This window comes from Ilyonectria robusta (assembly GCF_021365365.1).
Source record: "Ilyonectria robusta strain PMI_751 chromosome Unknown BGZ61scaffold_3, whole genome shotgun sequence".
Lineage (NCBI taxonomy): Eukaryota > Fungi > Ascomycota > Sordariomycetes > Hypocreales > Nectriaceae > Ilyonectria > Ilyonectria robusta.
This window is the reverse complement of record NW_025764437.1, coordinates 269908-281742: the sequence shown is the minus strand read 5'-3', so window position 1 is coordinate 281742 and position 11835 is coordinate 269908. Positions and strand designations below refer to the sequence as shown.

Genomic DNA, 11835 nt, shown 5'->3' with positions numbered 1-11835 from the left:
CAACCCCACACGTGAACTATTCAATCCTCGGCTTGCGATCTGGTTTACTTTGGATATTATTTCGTATTAGTTTTTTTAAAACTTAGCCGGAGACGTGTTCTATCGGAATCGTACATCCCTCACGTCCTAAAACTGTCCACAAGATGCTCATCATGGTTCCGTGGCAGCGCATCAATAAAGGAGTTAAAATCACACATGCTAGAGTTCACCAGGTATTGGCTTTGGCGGTACCAGTTCCTCCTTGATCTTGTGAAATGACTCGCCTGGCTCTGGCAAGTCATACTCATGCCTCCACCAGAGATGTGTAACATCCGATCCTGCAACATCCGAACCAAACCTGATGATGAAGTACTCCTTATCATATCCAGTTTCTCGGGCCAGTTTGACACAATCATCATAGCTTAGCCTCCAATAAAAGCTGTCTTCTTGGTACGGAACTAGCTCGAATGTATCAGCGTCCCGACCCATGTACGAAACATAGAGAGAGTCCTCGTGGTGTTCCACGTCGATGAAGAAATTCCCGATGCTATTGAGATATCGTCCGACGTAAGAATCCAGAGGGCGAGTGGGTGTTTTGGCTGTTCGGCCATCGGCGAGACTCTTGTTAACATTGATATGTCGTTCCAAACTCGATGCCACTGACATGCGGGCCAGTTTGCCGTAATCTTGAGCATTGTCGAGGTTGTTGAACAGGGCTTCGATGAGAAGTTCCCCAATCCAACGTACTCCTCCGTTGAGAGACAGCGAGTTCGACAATACGACGACAGCGCTGCCGGTTTCTGGGAACAGAGCGTTGTACGTGTTGAAGCCGGGAATTGATCCGCCATGATGGAGGGCTAGGCGAGACGGGGCGCCAGTGCCTACCATTGGGTCCAATTCAGACTTGCCGTTGTCGCCTGGTGATAGTATTCCTGGGAGTTGAGTGCGAGCCCAGCCATAGGCATATGAGCGCTCCCTCAGCGAACGTGAGGGCAAGAGAGTGTGGCCCTGCCAGAGGTCCAACACACCCTCAAGAGGCTGATGGTCAATCTTCTGCCCGGCTTCCGAATCGGAGAATGTCATCTCGTCGCGAGCACGGGAAATGAAGGCGGAGTAGAGACTGAGGAGGTCGTTGACTGAGCTCCGAATCCCCCCGGCTGCCCCCATCAAGACGTCTTTGCCCTTGAGGGGTGGAGCAATCTGAACAACGGACGCGTTTTCAAGTGCGGCGTAGGGCTTTGCTTCGTTTTCTCGGCACTCGCCCGTGTAGTATGTTCTCGTCATCCCAAGCGGAGTGAGCAGTCGATCTTGGAGAAGGTCGGCAAACGAAGCCCCGGACACTTTCTCGATGACCTGGCCCAACACCTCGTAGGCGAAGTTGTTGTAGACGAAGTGACTTCGGAACGCGTGGGTGGCCGGCGCATGATTGAGAATGTGGACGGCCTGTGATCTGGCGAGGAAAGGAACATTGTCGGAAGCCAGCCAGAGAGAATCCAGAGCGGCGAGTCCAGTTCGGTGGCAGAGAAGATCCGCGATTGTCGCGTCGCCGTACGCGTCGGAGCGGTTGAAGTCTGGCAGAATCGTCTTCAGCGGGACATCCTAGGACAGCAGCGATCCATCGTGGATGAGGGAAGACACCAACGCGGCTGTCATGGCCTTGGTGAGGGATCCCAGCACGAAAGTCGTGTCTTCATCGCAGGGCAGTTGCTTCTCGACGTCGGCGAACCCGTATGCGGCTGTGTAAACCACCTCACCTTCGTGCAGAACGCCGAGCGCGATGCCTGGGATGCCTGAAGTTCTGCAAATGTCGCGAACTATTGGGGCTAGAGCCGCGAACTTGTTGCTCGAGACCATTGTGAAGTTCACAGTGCAAGCGGCGTTTGAACGGACAAGGATATCAGCGAATGAGATGTATTGACAGTACATCGATTTCCACCTGTTTGCCTCCAAAAAAGTGTACTCAATCACGGGTACAATAGTGAATGAGATGCCACTAAAATTACAGCACTCGCAACCACTAACATCAACTGTGGAGACAGCACACGGAAGCTGCTTTAGCGGGGTAAACCCCCTAAGCTCTCAACTCAGCCCCGCAACAGGTGTGATGCCGCGACAATTGAAGCATCGCGACGCTCAAGCGGACCAGTGAGGTGTGAGATTGTCATGATCTGATTTACTTCAACTGGACCGCGAAGATGCATGTCACCAGAAACAGATCGATACTCACCATGATATGACAGCCTGGAGATGAGGCAATCGTTCGTGGGGGTAAGCATGGTGACGTCATAAGGAAGCATCATCGACCTTGAGGGCGGAGCAGTCAATTACGTGGGACATCTGCAGACGGCTTGCAGGAGTAAAGGTTAGTTCTCAATGTTGGTCATTTAGCCGAGACTTTTTCTCAGCCAGCAAAACCATGCAAGGATCTGAGTTAGTTGGGGACTGTGAATGGGTTACGAGCTGGTCGACCCGCCTTGACAACTCACTGAGCTCGGTGTCTCGGCGAGGCTATTATTGGTGAGAAGAGAAAGGATGGGAGCGGTGCATGACGGCTTAGGTGGGCTTACAGTAGTAAATCCGAACTGCCGGCCGAGCAAGGGTAACAGAAGTTGGTCATGGTGGTGTCGATGATGGCGCGTGAGTGCATTTCTGCCGCACGAAAGCATCAAGGTCACCACGGCAATAGCTTCGTGCTCTTGGCCTGCTCACCGGGCGACCTTGGGCGACCTAAGTACTCACCGGGTAACCTTTCGTACTCACTAACGCATCCCCGCATACCATCCTCTCTTAGAAAGCATCAAAGCGCATCTCATCGCATCTCAACGCGCACTTGAGGGTTGCATGGTCTTATCATGTGGCGCTGACGCTTCTTGTTGACCGAATGCGCTCAATTGCCCCTCATTGGCTTTGTCCTGCTCCCCCTCACTTGCGTTCATGCGGTCCCACCAGTTTGTGGGATCCTTGCAAGGTGCCAAATCGGGGGGAACGACGCGCAGTTGTGTCATTGTTGGTTGCCAGCACCTGCAGTCGGCGTCGGTTGAGGCCTCAGTGGTTGGCCTCACCATGAGGTGTCGTTTCTCACCGAGTTATTGTGCAAGGTGAACGCCCTCTGATAGCTTCGATGTCGAGATCTCTGTAACTTTCGGGCCTCACCCTGCGACATGTTGTCGGCGCTGGTGAGTTCGCTGGGGGATGACAGCTCTGCAACCAGCGTCGATGACATCACTGGATCCACGGGTCCATCCTTCCACCTCAATTCTCTCCTCCCTTCGCCTCCTCACCTCCACGCAACTGCGCCGTCCGTGCCATGGCGTCCATTCCCTTTACGGTGTCTTCCCGTAGAATGCGTGTTTCGTTTGGCTCGATCCCCGCTCGTGCCGAGAGACGGTTGCTGGGTACAAATAAAAGAGCTCTGCCCTCGCGTACTCTTAAACTCCCCCTCCCCAAGTCGCACTTGTGTCGTCCATCCTCATACAAACTTACCACCATACACCACGTTAGACACTTTTCCCCCTCACTCGCCACCATGGTTCAACAAATCCCCAAGGCCTCCAAGCTCCAGGACCTCTTCAGCCTGAAGGGCAAGGTCGTCGTCGTCACTGGCGCCTCAGGACCCCGCGGCATGGGTATCGAGGCTGCTCGTGGCTGCGCTGAGATGGGTGCCGACATCGCCATCAGCTACTCTTCCCGTAAAGAGGGTGCCGACAAGAACGTCGAGGAGCTCACCCGCGATTACGGCGTCAAGGTCAAGGCCTATAAGCTCAACATTGCCGACTACAACGACGTCGAGCGCTTCGTCAACGACGTCATCGGCGATTTCGGAAAGATCGATGGCTTCGTTGCTAAGTAAGTCAAGCCGGAATGGATGTCCCACAGGTCAACACTCGTGACTAACAACTGCAGTGCGGGTGCTACCGCCAACGCCGGTGTCGTCGATGGCACTGCCGCGGATTGGGATCACGTCATCCAGGTCGACCTCAATGGAACGGCGTACTGCGCAAAGGCCGTCGGAGCCCACTTCAAGAAGCAGGGTCACGGCTCATTCGTCGTGACCGCGTCCATGTCTGGCCATGTCGCGAATTTCCCTCAGGAGCAAACCTCGTACAACGTCGCTAAGGCCGGCTGCATCCATCTGGCCAAGTCTCTCGCCAATGAGTGGCGAGACTTTGCCCGCGTGAACAGCATTTCGCCCGGCTACATCGACACCGGCCTATCCGACTTCATCGATGCCGAAACACAAGAGCTGTGGAGGAGCATGATTCCCATAGGACGTAACGGCGACGCAAAGGAGCTCAAGGGAGCCTATGTGTATCTCATTAGCGATGCTAGCACTTACACCACCGGTGCGGATATTGTCATTGACGGTGGTTATACTTGTCGGTAGATTTATCACTGAATAAAGGAAAAAAGAACTTGTGGATTTGAAAATGGTCAGGGGACTCAGTCACCCATGTTATCCGCCCGTGATACGTTCCCTCACATACCACAAAGTGGATTGCGGGTAGAACGGAGATTGAAGTCAGATAGAACCGATCTTGAAGTTCGGAGGACGGGTAGTTGACTCAGGTCAGGTCGGACAACATACCCGTCTGTCCCGTTGCGTCTCACCAAACACCGGAACCAGCACACCTCATTGCCGCGTGACGATTTAAAAATATCTTAGTCCTACTCGTAATAGGCACATGCTGGACAGTCCCCGCCCAATAACAATTTCTGGGCGAAGAGGATTGTCGCGTGTGATCTGACTTTGTTGACTGGTCGTATTCTGAGTTTAATACCTCAATGACGATCAATCATAGAGATTGTCACAGGTTAGCGCGTCAAGAAGAGTGGGTTCATGCTCATGAAGTTTGAGGCTGACGAGGATTTTGGCAAGGTAGACCCAAAGAATGCCTCACGTACTACGGTGCGTTGCCCTCGACGCGACGTGTAGAGTAGCTTTATTTGTACCGAAGGAAACCTAGCACGTATCAAATCCTACCCATACATGTGGTCAGCAGCGTATCAAAAGTGCAGGCATCATGATTACGTGTATCGTCACATCCTGAGAACTGACAAACATCCTACGTAACCTGGCGTTGTCTCATCTCCGACACAGAAATTTGCCACACCGGCAACGTGTCCATGAAGATTACTAGTACCCGGCGATTCTACCCAATCGTGCGTAAACACCGGGCTTCGCAGGATAAAAACCAAAGGTACTCGTAACGGAAGCTGGCTAGGCCGAATGCCTAGGTACATGGGCAGAGACACACAGGTCACTGACACCAAACTGCATTAACATACAGCAGGTTTCACATCCCCACGCCACCTTCAATTGAAGCCTTTATCCTTTTATCTCAACTTTGCACATATTAACCTGCTCCACAAGTATTGTTCCATATTATAAATACACTTATTTCTCATAAATGAGGAGCGTAGCGCTGAGTTGAGCTGATTGCTGTAATAGTGAGCGACTGAAAGGATTTGGCAAGGGTGAGGTGAACGAATGTGGATACGATTTGACCTGTACAGCGCTGGGGCCCGTAATAGTGACAACTGAAACCTGGAAACACCCCAACTCCAGCTCCCCTGGTAGCCTGGCGAGGTACTAAACCACCAAGCTGTTGTTTCCGCTCCATTTTCAGGTACCGGCTAGCTGAAGTGAGACATGCATGGTTCATTATCCGCTGTCCTTGGTGCGGAAGAGCGGGTTGAGAGCCGAGCCAAGGAGGCTTTTTGATCTGGTCCACAACAATCAGGGGGGAACATTGTCCAGTCCAAGCGTGTCGAGGAGACTAGCAGGGTGCCGACAGGGGTCACATTCCGTGACTGGCACCGAATCGCTCAACGGCACAGTGTCCCAATGTCCTATATATTGATGGGTGTGCAGGAGCCGGGCCTGAAGCCAAGAGTACGTACTGTGTAGGCGGTATGGAAGTGAAGCTTGATTTTGCCGAATTTTCATGGCTGGGGACAGCTACATGTAATGCCAACGACCCATCGAGGAGCGCGCAGTGTTGAATTAATTTTTAATGGGGGTAAGTGGCGGAGACAACCGCCCATCGTGGGTACATAGTTTCGGAGTAGCGCCACGCTAAATCAGTTCGCATCACGACAGCCCTGTGGCACAGACGGGAAGCGGAATTAGGTCGCTAATCGCAGCCTCATTCTCCCTTCAACTACACGGCGGCTCCAGTCCAGCCGCTAGGCTCATTTGCTATCCCTTGAAATATGCGGCAGGTCCATTCTGAATCTCCACAAATGACCCTGGCTGGTCTTGATTGGCACGGCGGAGGAATTAGTGAATAGTAGTTTTGGTGTTGTTTTGAGCTATCGAATGTAGATCTTTGTGGCACCAGGGATAATGTAATCAACTGCTACATAATTTGTGAGGCTTGGTGTACCTCTCAACCATTGTTTTTGAATGGTTGAATGTCCCTAAGGGTGGCCAGGATGGGGTTGCCGCATACGTAGTAGGTACTTGAACGGATAACGCACGTGATGGGATTTAAGACTTTATCTGTATTGGGCTTAGCGAATTTGGTCGATCTTCTTCTTGAACATGTTTCATCGCACAAGGCTCAAGGGTGGGTGGCGTTGAAAGACCCGGACCGGTCAGCTCGGTCAACTCTCTCTCGGCATGTCGGATTGTGACAGAAATTGGCGCCGCATTTTTCAGGCGCTGCAAGCGAAACGACCAGCGTTTGGTTGATTGCTTGCTTATTATCTGTGCACCGAGCCACAGGGGGATACGACGAGCAAAACTGAGACAGTGAATCCACCTTTCAACTTCTTCCGGTCTTGTGGGTTTTCCCCTTGAAAAGTCCAGGGAGGCTAGTTTGATGAGTGGAAAGCGGGTTTGGATCATGTCTATGCTAGCCCTGGGGCTGTGCATATTTGGAATCCTGGCTTGCATGTTGGAATACCTCCCCAACCGGGATCCAAGTCAAGAACCCGACTACCGATTCTTTTTTGACCCTTCCCGTCGGCACAGTGCATACGCTGGCGAGCCGACAGCTTAAGATGAACCTCGAATGGAAGGCAGAGATTTGAGAAGCGAGAGAAGCGAACTGCTGCCGTTGAAGTGTGTTATTGAGAGAATGAGGTGTGTGATGGACGAGGCGTATCTCCTTGATAGCGGAAGTGCATCAGGGGGCGACCTGGGACAAATCGGATTAAAGCCGGCAAATGATTCAGTTAGCTAATACCTTATTTACAGCTGAGCTGGCTATAAAAGACCAGGTATCTCTTGAACCTTCTACTCCGTACGGTTGAGAAGGTTCTCCGCTGCCCCTGAAGCATTTCCGCTGTCAAGATAATGAGCTAGGGCCTAGACCTCGCTAATCCTAATTGGGCCGAACTTACGGATCCCTGTTCGCGCGTACCACATGTTCGGAATCGACTCGTGCTCAGGTATTCAAGGTACTCGCCTGTACGGAGTAGCTTGGCATAAAACACAGAAAGATGTAAGGTTGGACGATGCCAACCAAGTATAAAGATAAAGGTTGACGCCTGCTCCCAGAAAATGTCGGGCCGTATACCACACTGCTCCCCCACCAAAGCTTCTGTTTGCTGCCTCGCCATTACCGACTTGATCGCTCCGGCGGCTGCTGTCCTCAATTGGTAGCCAGTGCAGTGGCAAATCTCCGGTTTGCGGCAAGGCCACGAGCCCCCCCGGCGTTAGCGGAATTGAGAATTGGGAAGACGTCTACCTCGGACTGTGCATCACCTGATTCCAGCTATCCCCGAGTCCCTACTCCGTTACTGGCTGAGATCCCCGCAAGCTACCCGCGAGGTGCCTTAAAAAAAACCGTGGAAGGTACAATAGCCAAAAACCATGAGACACCATGGCACAGCATGCGAGAGCGCACATATGCGTCACATTGCGAGCGGATCCGCCCTCGAAGTCCCGCACCGTTCCCAACCAGTAAGTGTAATAAGCCGAGTGGGATGACAACTGGAACCCAACCCCCTCAGCCACCCCAGCCCCCAGCCCCCAGCCCCCCCGGTGGCTGAAGGCGACGTCCTAGCCCCACCCAACGCTCTTAACATATCTCTACTAACAGGGTCAGGTAACCTCCTAATAGAGTCAGGTAACCTCTACATATACCGTCAAGCAGGATTACGTAACCAGCTTAGATAACATTCAAGCTGAATATCCAAATTCTTCCTTTATCTTAAGTAAGGCCGAAGAATAAGAGCCCCCATAAGAGCGCAGCGATAGAGGGTGCCCCGGAGCGCAGCATAGGTCGCAGCAGGCCGACCGTACTCTGTTAATTTACTAAAAGAAGGTCAAAAGATATAAAAGCCAGCCGCAGCAGTCAGTACAAAAGATATTATCTAAGCCGGTCAGGTAATCCTACTTGACGGTATATATAGAGGTTACCTGACTCTATTAACAGAGGTTATCTGACCCTATTAGTAGAGATATGTTAAGAGCGTCGGGTGGGGCTAGGGCGTCGCCTTTAGCCACCGGGGGGGGGGGGGGCTCTGGTTGTATGTATACACTAATAAGCCCCCAGTATCAGAACGAACAATCCCGCTAACTCCTGAGTCAGTAAATTGAACCACATCAACCACAGTTTCTATAAGTCAAGTGTGTAACCTTCGTTAGGTATGCGCCGAGGTCGAGGCCGACGCCCTCACTGGGCATATTGGGATCGGATCTGCAACAGACCATGTTCGCCAGCTTGTAGGTCCAATACATGAATTCATTCTCTTGGTTTGGACGCTAATTGCATCACCCAGGCTCCGCGGAAGAAGCGCACTGTCTTCATCTGGAATTGCTGTGCGTGCATGTATGGTGGCATGAAAGTCAGCGTTGGTTCCTGCCCAGGATGCGGAACACCACGCTGCTCTTATTGCAGGGTGGAAAAAATCGTGGTCAAGGAATAATGCTTGCATCCCTGGCTCAACTCAGTGAGCCAACTGGCATCATATCCGCTCACAGGAGGAGTAGAGCCACGGGGTTGGCCTCGACCACGAACCTGACGAGGACAATCCGCACTCGTACGAGCCCTACCACCAACGGCAGTTCAATACCGCCGGCCTCCACCCCCTACCAGACCTCGGCGCACTCCCTTTCCTCCAGCACGCCACCATCGCGTTCGACTATCTCCATCCACGCACACGTTTACCTTGCACTATCAGACGTGAGAATGGAGTATGTAGCACGCTACTTCTTTTCTCCACTTGTCTCGCCATTTCCTGTGACCCAAGCTGTTCTGCTAGGGTGTAGTCTGCACTCAACACATATATCCCACCAACAGATCATCATCATAGCTCAGTTAAGACACTCTATTTTAAAACTTCGAGGACGATCGTTTTATCTACGTTGTCAACTGCGAAACTTCGATATTATCATTCGATCGACCTATGAATTTATCCTTCTTGGTGCTCTATGTCTGCGTTGTACAACTCCGGTTGAAGGAGATCTTTTATGCCGTCTCTAATTCGCTCCCAATTCATCAGCGCGCCGATAGCTGACCACACCAAGACCATGAATACCAATACTAGGATGACGAAAGAACTACTGTTTGGTCGGAAGGGTGGAGGAATGGCTTTTTCCTGCATCGATAATACTGCAGCTGCAAGTGCAATAGGGGTGAATATCTGGGGAAACAATGAGTCTTTGTACACTGAATATTTTGTTGTTCGAATGAGTGTTACTTACAAATAACATGACAAAAGCCATCATTTGTCCAGAATTGGCTGCGCGGGCTTGGGCCTTTGCATCGCGATTGCCCTCGTGGCTCAGATAAAATGACAGCTATTCAATGGAATCAGTGCGGGAGTTCAGCTGCGGTATCATGATTGATTCATTCTTACTCCGGCAGTATAGCCATCACAATCATGGCCGAGAAACTCAAGGTCTTGCAAAAACTTTCCAAGCTGTTTTATGTTGGCAAGAATCACAGGAATGTACCTTGATCGAGGCCCCGTGACAGTCGTGAAAGTCTCATCCGTTTTGAAAGACTCCAGTTGGTTGATCGTGGCGGTGAGGTTCTGAGTCAATTGGCGTAGGAGCTTTTTGGTCTTCACAGCCCAATCACGAGATCGCCTCACAGCAGCGGGATCATCAGCACTTGGGGAAGTTGTGTCTGCCGTCATGATTGGGCAGGTCTCAATCTGTAGGTCCGGTTAGTATGAGGCCTAGTAAGCTCTGTAAGGAACGAGGAAGTCGGAGAAGCAAGAATACTTACGTATTCGTCAATCATACGCCGCAACTTCGTTACTAATACGTGCCATTCGTCTCTTGCATGTCGTAGTCGCGACTCCAGAACAACCACAAAGTATTCCCGAGGAGTTAAAATCGGCCGGCTAGCATCCTGCTCTCCAAGGGTAAAGGGGTCAGGTTGGCAAAGCACACTGCCATCATCTTCATCGAACACCATATCGTCGTCATACGACTCGGCGCTATCCCGTCTCGTTTCGTGCTCAAAGTATGTGTCGGCGAAACAATATGCCACCCATCTCCAAGGGTCCGGACCTGTAATAAGAACGGATACTTGAGCCTGACAAAGAAAGTCAATTTCCGTGAGAGGGTCCGATTTCATTGGCCTTCTTAAAAGGAAACTCAAATCTGTGACCTTCCGGAGAGTGCTGTTTTCTCCTACTCCTCGGGGATCTTGCGGCGGTCGGTGTCGCGGCGCCGTTCTTAGGACGAAAAATGGTAGGTCAAACGCTAGCTGGAAAGTCGCATATCCATTTGGCTGAACCGAAATCAGGGCCACGAAGAGAATTGAGGGAATTGATTTCTCACTGGAGGAACGGCACCGATAAAGCTCTCAAAGGCTAGGTGTCGGTACAAGCTATCCCTCAACGCCCGAGCTTGATTAATGGAGGCCGTTGAGATGATGGCCATCAATGCCCAGCGGTTCAGGTCGGTGATGAATCTGGATAGAGTAGATGTGAGCATGGAAGGAATAAGGATGAGCTTCTCGTACATTAGACGGCGGTCTGCATTCCGCTGAGGTGATTGTGCTGTCTGTTGGGACCTGCTGCGTTGCGGAAAGTCGTCGTTGCAGTGAAACCTCTGGAAGATGTCAGGACGGAATTTCAGACAGAACTCACAAGGACCATGTCACCTTTTTTGCCAACTCTACATAGAGCTGGTGCGCAGTGAGAGGACCAAGGTAATCTCGGGGGAGTGCGCACACCCCATCGTTCGTTCGATCGTCGAGAAGAGACACCGGGGTCGATGTAGCATTTAGACACCCGGATTTTAGTTCTTCCAAGACAATGTCGGGGCAAAAGGCTGCCACGAGCTCGACCTGAGGCATGACTCGGTTTGCAGCTCCGGACTCTATCATGAAAAAGGCGGCTCGGCTTATGTCGGAGTTGTTTTCTTCCCACACCTCCATGTAAGGCCTATTTTCGATTTGCCAAATACGGAACGGTTCAGGGATGAACTCCTGATCCCAGATAGAGCCTTCACGCTGGTAGTCTCTGACTGGGTTATGTTGATGCCTGTTTTTCTTAAGCTTCTTCTTCTTCTTCTTCCTTGCCGAGCCTCTAGGTTGCCTAGCTGCTCCTGAGTTCATCATACCGGGTAAAACGAACTAAAGGAGCCCGGAGCCATGCGCCAGGGGGTGTTTCATTATAGAGCAAAGGGAGTGGACCAACTGATTTGAAATGCCCGGACTTGGTTTGATAATTCATTCAAACTATCAGGGACATGCTTCTTTATGTGTCTCTTGGATGTCGACACCGAGTTTTAACAGCAAGTAGGCGCCCGAGCTACTCCTATCGGGGAACAAGGCAAAACAAGTCAAAGAATGCTCTACTGCCCGACCAAGACGCAGAATACTGCATCCTATTCGCCAAGGCCAGGCTGATACAAGACGTGGCAGCACACAATTCGATGCGATTGCA

At 51.5% G+C, this 11835-nt stretch overlaps 4 protein-coding genes across 4 annotated transcripts; 2 read left to right on the top strand and 2 right to left on the bottom strand.

The window, feature by feature from the left end:
• Nucleotides 1-44: 44 nt before the first annotated feature.
• Nucleotides 45-1833, bottom strand: BGZ61DRAFT_559933 (beta-lactamase/transpeptidase-like protein; the record flags this gene model as incomplete). Its single annotated transcript, XM_046255783.1, has 2 exons — nt 45-1578; nt 1618-1833. The coding sequence occupies 2 exons, from the start codon at nt 1831-1833 to the stop codon at nt 199-201; spliced, it is 1596 nt and encodes a 531-aa protein (XP_046109107.1). The 3' UTR covers nt 45-198.
• A 1672-nt stretch (nt 1834-3505) lies between these two features.
• BGZ61DRAFT_473058 (uncharacterized protein) lies at nt 3506-4363 on the top strand (the record flags this gene model as incomplete). The annotated part of the gene is made up of 2 exons (XM_046248412.1): nt 3506-3825; nt 3856-4363. The coding sequence occupies 2 exons, from the start codon at nt 3506-3508 to the stop codon at nt 4361-4363; spliced, it is 828 nt and encodes a 275-aa protein (XP_046109106.1).
• Nucleotides 4364-7479: 3116 nt separating this feature from the next.
• On the top strand, nt 7480-9653 carry BGZ61DRAFT_442376 (uncharacterized protein). Its single transcript, XM_046244724.1, has 3 exons — nt 7480-7888; nt 8576-8653; nt 8710-9653. The coding sequence occupies exons 1-3, from the start codon at nt 7819-7821 to the stop codon at nt 9411-9413; spliced, it is 852 nt and encodes a 283-aa protein (XP_046109105.1). The 5' UTR covers nt 7480-7818; the 3' UTR covers nt 9414-9653.
• BGZ61DRAFT_559927 (uncharacterized protein) lies at nt 9104-11687 on the bottom strand. The gene is made up of 7 exons (XM_046255782.1): nt 11049-11687; nt 10908-10996; nt 10724-10856; nt 10164-10673; nt 9790-10089; nt 9635-9730; nt 9104-9573 (listed from the first exon to the last, which is right to left on the bottom strand). The coding sequence occupies exons 1-7, from the start codon at nt 11505-11507 to the stop codon at nt 9343-9345; spliced, it is 1818 nt and encodes a 605-aa protein (XP_046109104.1). The 5' UTR covers nt 11508-11687; the 3' UTR covers nt 9104-9342.
• Between the last annotated feature and the right edge of the window lie 148 nt (nt 11688-11835).